Source organism: Oreochromis aureus, linkage group 10 (assembly GCF_013358895.1).
Source record: "Oreochromis aureus strain Israel breed Guangdong linkage group 10, ZZ_aureus, whole genome shotgun sequence".
In the NCBI taxonomy this organism is placed as follows: Eukaryota; Metazoa; Chordata; class Actinopteri; order Cichliformes; family Cichlidae; genus Oreochromis; species Oreochromis aureus.
In genome coordinates, this window is record NC_052951.1 from 15376100 (window position 1) to 15394683 (window position 18584).

The window sequence follows — 18584 nt, forward strand, 5'->3', positions numbered from 1 at the left end:
TTATTGCTATTGCTGGATAACACCATTTATCCACTGAAGATGACACAACGGATGACAAGGCAAGACCTGATGCAGAATGACAGCACAGGTCACCAACAGAAGAATAAAAAAAGAGACAGGCCTACACTTGTTTATGACTGTTCCAGTTGTCTGCTCTATATTTTTATTTTGCAGGGTGACACATTTTACCAGTACCCCTCTCAGCTATTGCTCTCTCTGTGTTTTTATTTATATGCATTACTGTATACTTGTATTCAGACATAACCTTCAATTACGGCAATTTCGAGCACCCCGAACAGCCAAATGAAACTGGGGAGGATCTGCTGAAAGAGGCATGAAAAATACAGCTGAAAACCTTGGTGACCTAGTAATGTTACAAAGACACATACCACTAAGCCCTGCCACAACCACACACACACACACACACATATATATGCAAACACACATTCACAAAGCAGCAGAAAAGCTAATGAACTTGTCAACATATTTAGGGGGGCAAAAATCGTATCTGTTAGGTCAGATTTATAGTAGAGATAACACAAAACTCTTAGCACAATCCCGACCTTGCAGCTGGGATTTGTAGATTTGCAAATCAATTTCAATAAGAAAGGGAAACACTGCATGACACAAATGGAGAAAAGGAGATACAATGACAAAAAAGAAGAAATTAAAGGATCAAACAAGCAACACAGCACTGAGCAGATACGGCTTGGCTTGATCTGGAAAAAAATAAACATCCACTGACAAAATGTACTGAATCATTTTAAAAATCTTGTTTTTTTTAATATATATATATATATATCTATATGTATATACACATATATATGTACTTCAGTACACTTATTCAACTCTCCGATATACTTTATATATACACTACTGGGATATCTTAAATAGAAATAAATCCTAAATTGCAGAGATAAATGACACTATTCTCTGTAGTTTAGAACAATTTAGACAGAAAGAGAGGACTGACTGACAAGATCTATAATTTTGCTACTGGAGGCCTCAGAGCAATTAACATGGGGACACTAGATTAAAAAATCAAACCAAAAGTACAAATGAGTGTGAAAGGGGGGAAGGACGGAGAACATCAGCTGAAAACTGGAAGTTTACTGGGTCCAGGTCCCTGAAACCAAATTGGACTGCAAGAGGTGGGTTTTGGACCGGCCGGTCGGATGTTGCGTCAGTTGAGACAAAAGGAGGATGTGAATCCGCTGGTGTCTGGATATTCTGATCTAAAAGAGAAGACAGAAAGACAGTCATCACTTACATTGTCTGCTTTATTGTTTATTGCATGCTAATTAAATTGCATGCAGTTAGCTGCATCCTAAATACATACTATTTAGTTAGCATGCAACTAAATATATATGTAGATTTAGTTGCATGCTTTTCTCAAATGTACTCAGATTTCAAGCCTGCCTGCTCTTGTGCCTGCAATTTGTTGTTACTTATAAAAATGTGCATACACTGTAACTGATATCTGAGATCATTTAAAGGACTCTCGGACAATAAAGTGTAGCTTAAAACAAGATAAACGTTTTGCTAATTCGTTCATTTCTTAACTAGAGAAGAAAAAAAAATACTCTAAGGTTTCTGGTCAAACAAGGTAAACAATTCGAACACATCACCTTGGATTTGGGAAGTTACAATGAGCAGCTAGACTGGGAAAAAAAATCCAATATTTAAACAAACATATCAAGGCACATAATTTACGATCGCACAAAGGGCAAAAATAATTTCACCTGATGAGCAGCAGCATTCACGGTCCAATACAGCCTCAGTCCTCTAGAGCAACCATTCCTTTCACAGGGTCCTTCACTCTCATCTGACAAAAAAGAAAAATCACACAAGGAATTTTTAATTGTTTGCTTTAGGTCTGTGCACACATCTGTCTCTCCTCGAGTGTCTAGTAATCACAACATTTCAAGGCCACCAGATACACATGTGCGAAATATGTAGAGGTTCAGCTGCTGCAACAACTGCATCTTCCAAGCAGACAGACTCGGAAGTAGTTTGTCTGTGTGTGTGTCTGCAAAGGACTACAATCATAGCCTTACTTATAACAAGGTGTTTACATGGTGTTGGCCTCATCAAACTGTGGCATGGCCTTGACCTGGTCTGTACTAAGTGTTAAATAGCAGGGAATAAGCACTTTTAAGTCTGAGGTCATGGTTTTCAGTTGGAAAAGATTAGGTTTCCTGCTCTAGATTGGGAGTAAGGTGTCATCTTAAGTGGAGGGGTTCAAGTACCTCTTGGGCTTGTTCGTGAGTGAGACCGAATGACAGGCAAATCTGGTACCGCACCAGTAGAGCAGCTGGGTGCTGGGGTCTGTTGTTTTGATGATGGTTGCAAAGCTACATATCTACTGGTTGATAGTGGGCAAAAGAATAATGCACAAGCAGCGTAAACTAGCTTGCTTTAAGGGGTGTCTGTGATCACCCTTCGAGAGAGACTAAGGAGCTCTGAGGTTATTTTCAGTCATTTGGGAGGGACTCAGAGATGTAGAGTTCCTATACAACAAAAAGAGACAGTCAAGGTGTTTTCCCATTTGGAAGAAAACTGTGCAGCAGACCCAGGACAGACCGGATTGACCATGTCTCTCAGCTGTTCTAAGAACGCCTCTGTGTCCCCACAGAAGAATTGCAGGAGGTGGTAGGGGAAAGGGAACTGTGGGTATGTGGTAGAAAACATATGGATGCTTCATTAAAAGATACACTGTATCAAGTTCAGTTTAATCTTGCCTGGCTTACCTCATCCAGCTCCCTACGTGTCTGCTCCTCCATGCGACGGATGTCTTCCATGTTCAGTTCAATCCATTTGTCAATCCAGCAGAACAGCTGGCGGTGAAAATTAGTGAACAAACGCTTCTCTTGCTGTGAGACAACAGAAACAATAAAGAGAAAAGTTATGGATTAATTAAAGGAACTGTATTTCTTAACATAAGAGATGTGTAATTTCATTCTGTTTCCAATCTTTTACCCTGTTTATCATGGAGAGGCTGGCACCATACATGTGCAACATGATAGTGAGTCCTAAAAGGTTGATTCTGTTCATCTGGATGTAGAGTTTTCATTGGGAGAAACATTTCATCACTCATTCAAGTGACTTCTTCAGTCTCAGCTGACAGCAGGTTTCCTCAATCTTATAAACAGTACATTTGCACAATGACTGAAACCAGTACCACTGAAGGACCAATGGGCTGTGAGGTCAGTTTCTTGATCATTAATAAGCAAATTGTATTGTGACCATTGATCAACAACCACTGATCAAATTCCACTGATCAAAGACCATTGATCACTGATCAGTGACCATGGATCAATGGCCATAAGTACAATTCACGGAGTACCATTCCTCCCACTGAAAACGCTTCATCAAGGTGAACAGAATCAATCTTTTGGGATTTATTTACCTGGATGAATGAGCATGCGTGAAGACATGATAGTGAGTGGTGCCTTTTTCCATTACTACCTCAAGCAGTCAGGATTTACTGTATGTGTGCAAAGGATAACACACCGTGGTGCAACAGCCATTAACAGATATTGTCAAGGAAGGCAAAAAAAGGATATGTCCCGCAGGATAAACAATGTAAATGAATTTCTTATCAATAAACCCTCCTCAGTAGCAGGCCATGACCTGTAGCTTCCTGGATGTCAAACTAATAATAAAGTAAAAAGCAAACAAAACAAAAAACCTCCCAACAAACCTTTTGAATGAAATTCTCCACTTTATTTTGCAGGCCCCACCACTTGAATTTGACAGTGACCAGCTTGTAGGCACACATGTGTGGGCAGTCTTTCTTGTTAGGAAGTTCCTTCTGCAAGTACATAAATAAACACATTTTTTTTTGTGTTACCAAATGTTCCTCAGGCATAACATCTGTATGTCTGGACCTTTGCCTCTATCCAACTAATATTTAATCAATAAAGATACACTGAGGACTATAAATAAGGTTTTAGAAATCCAGAGGTCATCACTTCTCCTGATTTTCTCCAACACCTTTTGACAATAACAAAAAGGCTCTCAAACTAAAAATATTGAATAAAAAACCCACTAGAATATATACTAACTGTAAATAAGGGCTGTATGAAAGCTCGTCCCTGGCTTCTAAAACCATTCAACTGAATAAAATCACTCAGGAAAAACTGATAAAAGACAGGACCCTAGTGTCCTTAGAAGTAGCTATGGCTACATTATAATGCTGCATTATGACCAAATTTTGTTCTGCACAGATCAAGCATCACTGGCTAAACATCATAGTTGCTAAGCAACAAGTATCAGTGCAAATATATTTTGTATTTTGCACATCAGTGATTAACATTAAAGTGGTTGTAAAATGTGTCTCTGCCTACTGAGATGTTTACAACAAAAAGCTGCACCTTCCAGTCTGGTCCTAGAGGTCCTCGTGCTGTCTTCACTGACTTGAACTTGCAAGGATCTTCTTCAGGCTTGTAGTCCTGAAGAAAAATGGCAAAACCCCCCCAAGAAAACGCCCCACAATAAACAACATGTATAAGGTCACACGTAAGTATGAAAGCTAGATGCTGTGATGGTCTCTGCATTGATTTTAAAGTGACATTTTTACCTTTGGTTCCACTTGGCTTCTGTCTGCAATATCAATATAGACTACATCCACTTTCTTCCAGGTTTCTGCATCCAAACCGTGTACCTGAAACAGAGACAGAGAGCACAACTAGATATTGTATCTGAAGGCAAGATTATCCAGGCAATAAAATACCTTTTTAATAACATAACATTTACATTTATGCATGTATAGTAGCACCGTCCCAGTAATTATGAGCACCTACAAAAGGGGGATGCAATTTGGATTTCAAATAAGAATTATAAAGCAGATTTTGATTAGGAAACCACTAAACAAGAGAAAACATAACCAGCAGGTTACAAACCTGCTGGTTGTGTTTTCACAAACCTCACCACCGATAAGCATTTTGTAAAAAAAACCCAACCCATTTTGGGCCGTCTGCATTATTTCCACTCAAAATATGGACATTCAACTTGCTGCATGTAGCACCAAAGGTCATTATCGCCATTAATAATTACATTTTCAAGGTGTCCCATGTCAGGTTTGTGCCATGTCTCAATCTTGATCAAGAAGTTATCTTTCATATACTCATTCTGCAGAGAAAACACAAGTAAAATTGAGTGAAACAGGAAGAGTAATTCTTCAGGAAAATATGTAAGCAAGCAAGCAAAGGACCTTAAAATATCACCTAACTCCTGTTCTCATATACACACACACCAGCGCATGCAGCTGTGTATCCAGGACTTAAGAAGACATTACATTAACTTACTGTAACCCTAATCACCTTAATCATAATTAAACATTTCTAAACTTAACCTTGCGTTTTTAATGATTTCTGTAATAGGCAGCCCCCCCCCCCCCCCAATAGAAAAACACATCTCCACATTGTGTGAACAGATTTAGGTCCCCATAGCTTGAGTAATACATGAAGCACACACAAAGTAATGGTGTCTGACTACGCCTGCTGCTTCGCCACTGAAATAGATCGCATTTCTTTCTCAACTTTCAGGTTAACTCGCTCTCTCTCTCTCAGCATCAAGGTTTGAGGTGTCTTTTGTGTCAACACACACGATTTCCAAAGTAAACACGCATACTTACAGTGATGACTGCAGAGCCCGATGGCAGACAGTGCAGGAGCAGACAGAGAGAAACACAAGAATAGTTGAGTTGAGGAACATTTGAAAACGCTACGAAACATCACCAATACGCATTAACAGTATTGGACAATGTACAGATGTCACGAGGACTTGTTAAACAACAGTTGTCAGTGTGTGTGTGTGTGTAGGTACAGGTTGTGCCTTTGCCTGTTCTGTGTGTTTGTATGACAGATGGCTGTCTGGCAACTGGCAGGCTGTGTGTGATCTCAGCCTGAAAGGCTCGAGTGATTGCACGGCTCTTCTCTCTGGGCATACAGTAAATTATTCAGCTACTCTTTCAAGGTGACAAAGACCCAGAGACACACCGTTAGCAAGAGTGTGTGGTTGAATGTGTACCGCCATTATTTAAATCAGTTATCTTAAACCCCTATTAAACAAGCAAAAAAAGAAAAAAAAAGATATATTTCTTTTACAAATAAAATCCGCTGAGCGAGGCATCCCCGAGCTACAAAAACACGTGATTCTGATATATGTCACAAACTGAATCTGTATTTTATGTGGTGAATATTACCAAAAAAACACTTGTTTGCACAGAGCTTGAGCATTTTGTGTGCTGGTATAAAGTGTCTCTGAGTGTATGTGTGTCGTACCTGTGCGACAGTATGGGTACGCGTTCCAGGCTTTCTCGTGGATATTGAGAGCTGAAGCTGGAGCCAACATTCTGACGAATGATGGCACTTTACTGCAGGGCAGAGGAGTGAAGAGAAAACAAGCCTAGTTAATTTTAAAGCATTTTTATTTCAGTTATTTAACTTTATTATAGGTTCTCATACTGGAGGTCTTAAGCATCACAGCAAAACCTTCCTTTACCTGACCAAGTCCTTTATATTAAACTTTAGATTTAGCTTTTCAGTATAAACATAAATAGCTATAATACATATGAATGCCAACTATAAAGATCTAAAGCAACAGAAGCAGTAAAACCTTGATAGGCAGAAACTACACGTGGCTGCTTTTGGTAGCTTACTGTACACACATCAGAGTGCTATCAGCATATTAGATCTTTGTAGGTGAGCAAACAGTCCAGAAACTTAACCTTACTATCAGGTTTTCCTAAAAGCTTCTTGGAAAGCCTTCAGCTGATCCAAAACACTGCAGCCACAGTGCTAACATGGACTGGAATGAGAGATCAAATTTCTCCTTCTGTTTTTGCTTTGCTGCTAAAGGATAAACAAACTAAGTTCTGAATGATCATGCCAAATGTTAAAGACCTCATAGTAAAACATTATCCCAGTAAAGCATCCCAGTGTCAGAGTACAGGTTTACTATAGTAGAATAAGAAGCAGAGCCTTCAGCTATCAGGCTTCTCTCCTGTGAAACCAGCTCCCACTTGGGATTCACGAGAAATATTCTCTGGGGTGGGAAGTGCTTAGTGTTGCTATAATTTACTGATTATGTCTCCACTGCCCAAGTGTTTATTTGCCACTTTGCATGCTATGCTGTGCTACTGTTTTATGTATTCTCTTTCCCCTCCAATCGATCCCTAAGTCTGGTTCTTCCAGACGGCTCTTCCTTCTAAAAGGGAATTTTTCCTCTCCACTGTCACCAAGAGTTTGCTCATAGGGGATCATCAGATTATTAGGGCTCTTGATGGTGTCCTTGTTGTTAACTGCTGCTTTATATAATGAAGCTGAAGTAAATATAATTAAGACTTTGAAGTAACGGGATAATAGACTTAGAAATATATGAAATAGAAAAATGAATGAATCGGATGCAGCAGACTTTCTATGAACTTCTTCTGCATCGTCTGGAACTGCAAACCTGTTGTACAAATACTTACCTCTGCAAATGGTATATTTTGTGTGTGTACTGTCCCTTCTCTCCATCTTTTTCATAGGGTTCATTTTTTAGCACCTCCACTCCTTCTCCTCCACCCGTCTCATTCTTACTGGCCTCAGCCACAGAGTATAGCTGGCCAACCTGGTACTGGAAAAAACAAAAATATATAAAAATAGTTGGATTGATGTAAAAACGTGGCTTAAAGGGACAAATAAAAAGCTACTTCCTCTGCTGAAGTTACAATGTATTATTACCCAGATGAGTGCGCTTTCACAGTGAAACACAGGTGTATTTTTTCATGTGCATTTCATCTTTTTCTTCTGATCTTTTCCTTGATTGCTCCATATTCCTCTCCTTGTTTCTGAATTCTCATAATCTCTCCCATATACTTATGCTTGCTCTCCACATTTTATTTTCATCCTGTCTACTTTTATGTTGCACCCGACTGTTTTTCTCTTTCACGACTTCTCAGTCTCACGCCTCTGTCTTCATCTCATCCCCCTCTCCCTGATCCCAAGTGTGCATGTGATTGTTTAAGCGCAGGACAATGGCTCTTTCATTTCTTAATCACCTCTAATCCACATATAACCTCTGCACAAAGCTGGACCATAACGCAGACATGCTTACAACATCGCAACGATGGGATAAACTGATTTATTATGTATTCTTTCCTTTTAACAGGAGACATATAAAAGTTGTTCTTTGTATTCAACCGTTTGCGGGTTTGACTTCCCGCCCTTCTGTGTCATTCACTAAAATCAAATGATGAAAACGCTGATTATGTGTTTACACACAATGCAAGTTTCTCTTGCGGTCAGCAAAACCTGGCAAGCAGGGAACAAAGAGGATTTGACAATCTTCAGTAATCTCAACTAAAACTCATGCTTAGGCTGAAGAAATATGCTGCTCCTGCCACGGCACGTTTTTATACATATACATACATTTATAGCGCACAGAAATAACTAAGCTTGACAGAACATCTCACGATGGAGTCAAGTGGTAATCTAATGCTCTCCTGTCCCTCCACGAACCTCAAGTGAGCATGGTACACAAGATCTCACTTCACTTTCAGGCAGTGAATGTTGGTATACAGTAAATCAACAGCAAAATTCCTGCCTCTGTCTGGCTCTAAAGGTTGTAAATAGTAAATTTACTTGTAAATTAGCTGGACTTTTTAACATTAAAACATTACACTTTATATTACATTTTTATATAGTCAACAACTTTCAGTTTTCTCCCTTATCAAATGATTTGTCTGTCTTCTGTAAATTATGTAACTCAAAGATGAGCCTTCTCTGAAATTTAGTGTTGGTAGTCCAGTGAGAGGCCTTAGGGAAGTCATGCCTTAGGTAGTAATTTTAGATACCTCGTATAATTAGAGCAGGAACTATGAAATGAACGGGGATGGTGAATTGAAGCCAAATGTTTAAACATAAGTTAGGTTCATCTCACAGCACTAGTTCTGCTGAAGGTAACTAGACCAGTATGTGGGGGGTGGATTCACCAGGACATCGGGTGTTTAAGCTGCTGCTGTCTGGCAGGAGGTTCAGGCTGCTGAGGTCCCGGACAAACAGACTCAAGGACAGCTTTTACAACAGGGCAATAGCCCTAATCAATGCAAATAGCTGACCTGATTGGCTATTGTTACCTTTTTTGGGGGGGAGGTAACAATGTTTAAAACAATAACAATAATAATATTTATATTTATAACAAGGTGCAATAATAATTAATGTGCAATAATAACAGTGTGCAATACACATACACTTCTTCTTCTTTTTTTATTACTAAGTTAATATACTGTGTTGTGTTGTTTGTGTTGCGTTGTGATGTGTCGTATCGTGTCGTGTTGTGTTATATGTAGTGCCGACGTAGGACAGTTTTCCAATTTCATTGTACTATTGTACTATGTATGACTGTGCAATGACAATAAAGAGTTATCTTATCTTATCTTATCTTATCTTATCTTATCTTTAGGTACAATACAATACAACTTCATTTATATAGCACATTTAAAGACCAGAGGTACACCAAAGTACTTCTCAATAGTAAAATATGAAATAAAATTAATCACATATGGGTATGATAGTAGAGTACAAATACTTTTCCAGACGAAACAAAGCACTAATTAACCCGGGAGTACTATGTTAAGACAAATATTTCACTCCTAGTGTAAAAGTTAGGTAAAATCAACATCAATATCAACTGGAAAATCCCAGTAACACAGTTGGTTAAAATTACATACAAATGCGATAAAAGTACAAAGTGTACAACCGATAAATCACTAACTAACCAGAAATGCAAGATCAAATAAATATGTTTTCAATTGTGTTTTAAAAGATTGAATAGATTCCGATGTGCGAATATCAGCCTGAAGACTGTTCCAGAGGTTGGGTGCAGCAATGGCAAAGGCACGATCACCTCTGGTTTTCAGCCGGGACCTAGGCTGAGAAGTTCAGTTAAACAGCAAGGTGCAATATTATTTACGATTTTGAATGTAAGCAATAAAATCTTAAAATCAATCTGATATTTGATTGGCAGCCAATGTAGGTCAGCAAGGATCGGGGCAATAGAATCAAACCTTCTAGTACCAGTTAAAAGGTGTGCTGCTGCATTTTGGACAGGTTGCACATCTGTACCCACAGATCACTCTGTTCATTGCAAAAACATAGTGATGAGTTGTGACTGCCAGATGTTTTAGATTTCAGAAAGTTGGTTTTGTTCATCTGGAAAAAAGGATTACTCTGCAACAGCAGCAGCAATAAAAAGAAGATGAAATGAGCCACAGAGGTTTAATTGACCTTCTTGAAATATGCAAACGATTACATTTTCTAAATAAGCGGTGAGCGTGACCATGATTGCTTCTTAGAGTTTATTCAATGACACATCTGCTGAGAAAAAAACTAACAAACCAAAAAAACTGGAAAGCCAAATGGACATTGGAGACGGTTCCCTCTGAACAGGCACGGATACTGTAGCTATCCACTGAAAAAACGGGATGCAGGAACAGCAAAGCCTCCTGGGTAACAGCGTTGGACAATTATAACTCGACCTTGCCTTGTGGGATCAGTTTTTGTCCAGTTATGCCAGAACTTTCTACTTTTCATGCAAATAAAGTACTGATAAGCTTTATCTTAAACGGTGCCCCTTGGCAAGAAGTTAACAGACAGGAAATTCAATTTCAGCAAAATTCTTCAGGGAGGTTTTACCACCACCAGGCTCTGACAGTCAGTACAGTCTCACTGAAAAAAAAACCCTGTTTCACTGAGTGAAATGCCAAATAACTGAAGACTGCTGCTTCAGAGAGTCTGAATTTAGAGAAGGAAACAGACATGCTCGAGGGATGTGATTCAAGGGACTGTTGGTTAACTGTCTTTAGGATTAGGTTTGTCACATTTAACTCAAATATTTCCTTTTCAGTACTTTTTCAGCATCTGTTTGTGACACAGTGTCCACTTCTTGTGCTTTAGAGGAAATCTGCCTGATTATTAAGAGATATAATTGGAGATAATAAGATAATGTCTACAAACAGACACAGTTAAGAGAAGAAACATTTAAATCTGAAAACGCCTTCGGAGGAAATCAGTGTTACTTATTTCTCACTCCACTGCTTCGTGGTTTTGATTTTAAACGAAAATATGAAACAGAAGATTTGGTCAAGTCTCAGATTTGAATTCTTGAATTCCCGTGACTGATCTGGCATTTATGTGGCACACTGCAGCGTCTGAGCACGCACTGGCGCTTCACACCGATGCTTTAAGCTACAGTAAGATTAAGTGATTTAAATGTATTTTAATATTTTGTCGTAAATGCGCAGTATTAGTCATAGGTCTCTACCAAAAGTAGATTAGACTGCTTTAATTTTCCAAAAATATAAAGGCTGAGGAAAAAGGAGGTGGGGGGTAAGCGTGATGTCATGGAAGCAGTTTCAGGTGACTCATTTACAATGCAGGCCTGAATATACAGGCAGACTGCAATGGAAGTGATGACAAGACGCGACAGATGGACACAGACACAGAGTGTAAGGACAGTGAAATACTGTGTGGATTCAATGGTCTATCTAAGATAAGAGATTCTCTTAAGCTGGATTTTCCTATGCAGGCTGGATGTGTGTGGATATATGAAAAATGTGTTAGAACATGTGGGCATCAAAAATGTAAACACACAAAGCAATCCGAAGGAGAGGAGCTTTAATGATACAGCTTCTGAGTAAACAGAGCTAAAAAAAAAAAAAAAAAAAATTCAGATAACATAGGCTGAGCCTTGAGCAAATCTCGCTAACACACGGAGACACTTACACACATTGAAATATACTGAGATAGCACTTACCTCTTCCACGGAAATAGGAAGAATCACTCGACTGGAAAAGAGGGAAGAATACGTGAAATTACTCAAAACGTTACACTAAAACTGAACTCATGCTTGTAATGTATGAACAATGGGCAGACACGCAGCACAGTTCCATTCACACCGAATATGATGAACAAGAAAAGACATAAAAATCCAAATGATTCTGTTTAAACTGTTTAAGATGCTTCTTTTAATGCGCTAAAAACTCAAAATGTGTTTGGTTGTGATGTAACAGTTGAAGTTTAAGTCTCCAACATGCCCCTGAGTCTGTTTCTGCCAGTGGGCTCTTTATTTTAAAAGTGAGTTCTTCCTCCCCACTGTCACCACAGCTTTCCTCATAGGGATTTCTCATAGGAAATAGACAATTTTGCTATTGTGAAGTCAAATCTTTTGCTATTTTCATGCTACAATGGAACAATTCAAGTTTGTCAGAATCTCTATGTTGAGTTTTTTTTAACTGCCCCTGTAAAGCACACTGAACTCGTCTGAGTACAAATCCCCAGAAAGGTGTTTTCTTATGCCTTTGGCGGGAAATGAACTTCCTCTGTGCTCTCTCAGCATGAGCGGCCATCTTTAACTATTCAGCTTAATATTTATTGGAATGCCAATTTTTCTCAAATACACACCCTTTTCGTTGTGCCGTGTCAGCAAAGGATAATAGCCTTTATCTGGATGTGCAGTGTGACAGCAGCTAAACTTCAATTCATCATATAACACGTGTTGTTCAGAAGTTATTCTTTAAGATGAAGTAAATGACAAATCTAACAAATCTATCCTTGTGTGCATGGATATGAGACATTTGGAAAAAATAAAAATATTAAAAGTTCCATTTAGTATAAATTTAATGTATTTAAATGTGACCCTCGTACCACTGAACCATGAAAAAACAATGCATGATCTTTTTGCTGTTGCTTAGTTACAAAAAAATGCTTGAATGTTTATACGAGCTATGTGAATGAAAACAGTCAAATTGACTTGCATAAACAGACATCAGATTTCTCTCATACAAGCGGCATTTGTTGGTTCATCTGCTGTTTTTGTTTTGCCTTTTCCAATAACTGCTGTGTCTAATTTTTTCTGTTGTATCACTACAGGCACTGGGGAAATGCAGAAGCCCAACACACGGCCACATACACACATCACCAATAAACTTGTCCTGCAAAATCTGCATTTCACTCATATTGATAAAATGACATATATGAAAGATAATGATAAAACATCCAACTAGGAGTGCTGAGATAGCATGTTGCATTAAACAAACTATGCAAACCATTACACAAATATTATACTGAGAAATCTACTATTTTTATCATGGTAATCTATTCTATAATCTACTAATCTACTTCATAGTTTTATGCTAATTTATTAATCCGCATGTAACTTTGGACTGTTGTTTTGATGAAATAACCCCATTCTTGGATTTTATATTGATTTAAAAAAAAAAAAGATTGGTTACAATGAAGAATAATGAATACAGTCACAACAATTAGAGAACTCTGGCACATCGATGTGTATGGAAAAATAAAACTTTAGAGTTCATCAACGCTAACAGTTACACAGATGTCCACACACATTCAGAATTCAACATCTTAGCAAAAACTCATTTTGCACAAACATGCAAGAACACACACAACATCTGGGCTCTGTTACATTGCACACAATAAAGCAGCAGCTTAAACATGCTGCACCGCCTCCTGCATCCCAGACCACAGAATGCACATGTACAGTATGCAGCTTTGTTGATTGTTCTGCGAGTGTGTGAGGTATGCCCAAATTCACTTAATCCTACATCCCATTCGCCACTGAGTGTAATCTGGCTCTGAGTCCCAGCCAAACACTGACCGGTAGACCAGATGCTGCAAAGAAGGCAGGGACTGGCCCTAAAGTCAAATGACAACATTTGAGATTTGAATTTACCAATATAAGTTCTGTTTTTGTTTACAAGATTTGCAGTTACATTGGGGGTTTTTTTCTGAGGCATTAAAATTATTACTGCTCATCTCTTTTTAAATGATGAAAGAAATATCTGCGCGGCTAAGGCAAATATTAAAATCTAACCGTCGGAGTAAAAAACTCCGAAATGTAGTTGTCTTAATGCTTGTTCTACACTCCCTGGCCATTTTGTTAGATACACCTCTTCAACTGTTTGTTAATGCAAATATCTCATCACCCAGGCACAGGGCAATTACTCGATGCAGTTAAGAATGTGGACGCATTCAAGGCGACCTGTTGAAGATCAAATTAAAAGGGAAAGAAGTAAGTTAGAATGTGGCGCTGTTGTTAGTGTCAGAGGGGCTGGTCTGAGTATTTCAGAAAGTACTATATACTGGGAATTTGCCCTACTACCATCTCTTGGGTTTACAGAGAGTAGTCCGAAAAAGAGAAAATATGCAGTGAGCAGCAGTTCTCTGTGGGGTGGGGGTGGGGGGGTAGTAATGTCAGAGGTCAGAGGAATATGGCCAGACTGCTTTGAGCTGATGGGAAGGCAACACTAACTCAAATAACCATTTGTTATTTGTCTCTCATGTCTAATACTAAAGCGCTACAGCCACTCAAATTAAGAAAAATTCACATAGGCTAATCAAAATTGGACAATATAAGCTTGGAAAAATGTTACCTGGTCTAATGAATCTCAATTTCTGCTGCAACATTTGGATGGGATGGTCAGAATTTGGTGTAAACAAAATGATAGCATGGATCCATCCATCCAATGCTTCAAATGAGTGGTGTAATGTTGCGGGGGATGTTTTATTAGCACATTTGAGTACGATCTGAACATTATTCAAACACCACAGCCAACCTGACCATCTGACAAATCTCCAGTATGATGCTATTATAGGCTGGACTCACCAGACACCCCATAGTACACTATTGTCATAATACTTCACTTGCAACAAGATATAACTGTGATTTTTAACATTTTGCGATACACTGAGTATCCCAATAACATACGTCATGATTTATCACCTTTTTAAATGCAAATTATGTCCTCAGAGTTAAACCTTGTCAATATCTGTTTTATCCAGTAAGATAAGCTTATCTCTTTTCAGTTATTTTTTTCTGCAAAATGAGATTGTCAAGCACACCAACACTGTCACTAAAACCGGCCATAAGATGGAGTCAGTCTGCTACCAGTCTGAGATTAAATGGAGACAAGTTGGCAACTAAATTCAATTTGATTCTGATAATACAGCAATTAGGTGTGATAAATAATATAAAGTCACATATCTGTTGATATTTATATTTAAAAATTCACCTTTAACTCACTATACTTGCTCTCAGCAGCCTTCATGTTCTACAGAACAATAACCAGAATACAACCAGCTGATATCCAGTTGAGTCGAGTCCCCTCAAGTTATACTCACTGACAAAGATTCATTCAGACTGATGGCAACATGCTGGCAATCTGTCTGCATTTATAATTTAGAAAGCAACTATTTGCATACCTTCAGCAATCTCTCTGAGAGTGGTTGCAGTTAATCTAAGTTAGACCGCAACTGTTTGCAGAAAAGCTGCCTCCAATCAGGCAACCTCTGCAATCTCTTTGCAATCAAACATGATCATGCAACACTTTACACACCTGGATAACCATTTAGTTACCACAAGCTGCAATTGGTCACAAGATGTTAAAAAATCCAATACAATCACCAAGCAGCCATTAATTTTTTCACAAAGAGATTACTGTCTTATTTTTTATTCATGTGACTGAGCATTTAGCTTGCTCTGAAATAGGAGTGTCCAGTGTTGGATGGTTTTTTGGTTGAGTGGGTTTAATGCAAGTTTTCTTGGCTAATGTTATGTTTCTGTATTCTGTGAGTGTTGTAACGTATTAAAATATAAATATTTGGTGTACTGATACAATATTGCAGTACTCTAATGTATCGATTTTCCCTAGATGCTAGCTTGTCCATATGGACCAAATATCTGAGAAGATTTTCTAGCACCTTGATCTAACAGCAAAAGGGGAGTCCAGCCTGGTACTAGCAATGTGTACCTAACAAAATGGCCGGTGAGTGTATATTTCTCTTACTCTCTGCAAGTCTCCTTGGTCTAATGGTCTTGACAGGAAGATCAGGTGTCACTTTGTTGCTTTAGAAAACAAACACCCATCCTGTATTGCTCATCTTTTCTTCTTTTCCTCTTTATCTTTTTCCCCTCCGTCTTCCTGCTTCTATTCCTTTGATCTAATCAGGTTTTTAAAATCTAAAGCAGGTCCTACATGCATGTACACCTGCCAAAGTGCTTAAGCTGAAGAAAAGTAGATCATGAGTGATGTAGGTCAGTGGTTCAGGTGAGGAGCACTGAGTCTAAAGAAACTGGACATGGATCTGTTCTTTTTCTCCTGACCCTCATGATGGTATCTTGGCGTGCGTAACTCTGTGTGTGGATGTGCATGTACAAGCATCTTTGAGTGTTGACAGTGCGTAAATACATTTAGAATTTAATCGTGACTGATTTAATTAATTTCCAGGCTGGCTGCTGAGGCCCAGAGCCTCCCTAATCACTTCAGATCTTTAGGCATGCCATCACTCTGATCCTGTGCTTTTTGTGCTGGGCCATTTATTGATTAAATGTAGAGCGATGTGATGGCAAATCAAGACAATAACCAGTGACAGAAAGACTCTGATCAGAATTTTTTAGATATTTCTGCCACACAGTTCAGGTCTGACCTTGCCACAAAATTGCATTAAACATGTTTATGATAAAAAATATGAAAAAAGCACAAATGTATTTGGATTTTTTTATTTAAAAGGTGATGGATTTCATTGAAACTACTAAAAGACAGAACACCTAAAGGAAGCACACATCGTTCTTTTTTGTGTCTTTTTTTAAACAGGTGTACATCAGCTTCCTGGAACAAAAAACCTAATATACACACTGCACACTGACACCAGCAAAGAAAAAAAGGAACAATATCCTGTCTGTGTGACAATGATTATTAAAACGTGCAGGTTTTCTCCATTTGAAGGACAATATCAGCCCAGTTCATCTGCCATTCATCGGCCTAACCCTTATTTTAACCACCAGCTAAGAGTGAGCAGGCCTCAGTCAGTTACACAGAGGCCCGCAAAAACGCATTCAAACAATTTGTCAATTAATTTTTTTCCCATTTCAAGCCACAAAACCACATTGTGCCATTGCATCCTTTCGGCCCAGCAGCCACATTCTCCAACATCTAACTGGTGCATTAAAACCTCGCCATTTGCCCTTTTCTCCCCCAAGCTTTGCGCCCACCTCCTCTACCTGCCCACTCCCACCGCTCCTGCTCCTTTATCAACCATCCACCTTGGGTCATTCTCCATCTCACTGTCTCCATTCCTCTAGATGCAAATGCTGGAATGCTTCATCGGTCGTTTCACCTTCACCGCGCATCAATAACATGGCCACAGCGGCTAACAGGGATGGACGCTGGCACGGCACGACGCGGCTTACGCCAGCCATTTCTCCCTCAGCACCACCGCTCCTCTCGAGCATCCGTCATTTTAGCACTACAGCGGAGGGAATTACTCTGTTCGCCACCACAGTGAAAGCCTCCCGATTTCAGCTGATGGCTTGTGATGCAGGATGTGAAGGGCACAGCCACGCCGGCTGCTGATGCAACTACAGCTGCCGCTAAATTTCCCTCTCAGTTTATTCCGCGAATACTTCAGGGTGGCGAGAGTGTTGCATGCATGAAAAATGATCACGGACACCGAGCAGGTGCGGGGTTTCGACATCACCCTGGCCGCACTATTGCAATTCCCCGGTCGGGCGACTGGCCACAATGTCAGCGGTGTGAAAGGAGACGGGGAGACAGGCAAACGCGCACACGTTATCTTTTCTAACACACACTCTCTCTCACTTGCACACACACCTACTTACTATTCCTTTATAAGCATTTTTGTGTGTGCAGTATATCCCGGGATAACAGCCCAATACAGGTCCAGAAAGCGGGTCGATTCTTCCCTCTGTTAGTCGCTTCTTTCTCCGCTTGCTTCTCTTCCACCTCCCGCTCCCTATGTCATTCTACCTCCACAGTCGCTTATTTTCTTCAAATTCACTTCCTGATCGGGGCCGCGGAGCGGCGTTGCTGTTACGCGCAGAGCACCGAGGCCTGTGCAGAGAACACAACACACAGAAAGCGATGGTTCGTCATGGGAGTGGTCTGCGGTGGTGCCACCGAGCCGCCACAACTCCACAGAACACATCTCACAGACACCAACAAATTATAGGGTAGTGTTTGAAACAAAAAAAACACAAAAGTTAGTCAACCCTCAGGAAACCAGCTGCATGGTAATTTAAGCGGACTAAAAACCATAAAACGTCGCAATAAATATTTTAACAAAGATCACGCGGGACCCGTGCCAAGTTTATTCACACAAACTAGTAAAGCATCACTGACCCCTGAATAGGGTTTTGTCTGGTGCCCCTAGAAGACAACATGCCCCACCCCACACACCTGTCTTTATTCAGCTCTCCTCCCTGTCCTGTAAGTGCGCACTGCACAAACAGCGGAAATTCACCAGGTGCGAGTCGTATGTGTGAGTAAAATAACACATATTTGATTTTATTGGGTGGAAATGTGTTTTGTGCTAGCAACCAAGACAGCAGACCCCAAAGCAGTTAATGAAATTATGATAAATCCAATCAAAAATTGCATAAGACACGGTAAAAGAAGATATACGGTAGATTTAACGCAATAATAATAGTAATGAAAAATCAAAACGAATAACAAATAACAAAAATGAAAAACCCTCATGTTGGCATTCGGGCAAAATGAG

General features: G+C 39.4%; 1 protein-coding gene across 1 annotated transcript; it reads right to left on the reverse strand.

Moving 5' to 3' along the window:
• Positions 1-797: 797 nt before the first annotated feature.
• Positions 798-17916, reverse strand: pitpnab (phosphatidylinositol transfer protein, alpha b). Its single transcript, XM_031754134.2, has 12 exons — positions 17686-17916; positions 11803-11833; positions 7478-7623; positions 6288-6379; positions 5639-5646; positions 5059-5133; positions 4583-4666; positions 4377-4454; positions 3704-3814; positions 2751-2873; positions 1743-1825; positions 798-1235 (listed from the first exon to the last, which is right to left on the reverse strand). The coding sequence occupies exons 1-11, from the start codon at positions 17700-17702 to the stop codon at positions 1778-1780; spliced, it is 813 nt and encodes a 270-aa protein (XP_031609994.1). The 5' UTR covers positions 17703-17916; the 3' UTR covers positions 798-1235; positions 1743-1777.
• Positions 17917-18584: the final 668 nt, after the last annotated feature.

Bases quoted from the DNA above. Each gene is read 5' to 3' on its own strand.
- pitpnab (XM_031754134.2), bottom strand. The intron at 6,380-7,477 runs GTAAGTATTTGT...TCTGCCCTGCAG, and splicing joins AAAATATACCATTTGCAGAG to TAAAGTGCCATCATTCGTCA. The intron at 2,874-3,703 runs GTTTGTTGGGAG...GTTGTCTCACAG, and splicing joins TGGAGAATTTCATTCAAAAG to CAAGAGAAGCGTTTGTTCAC.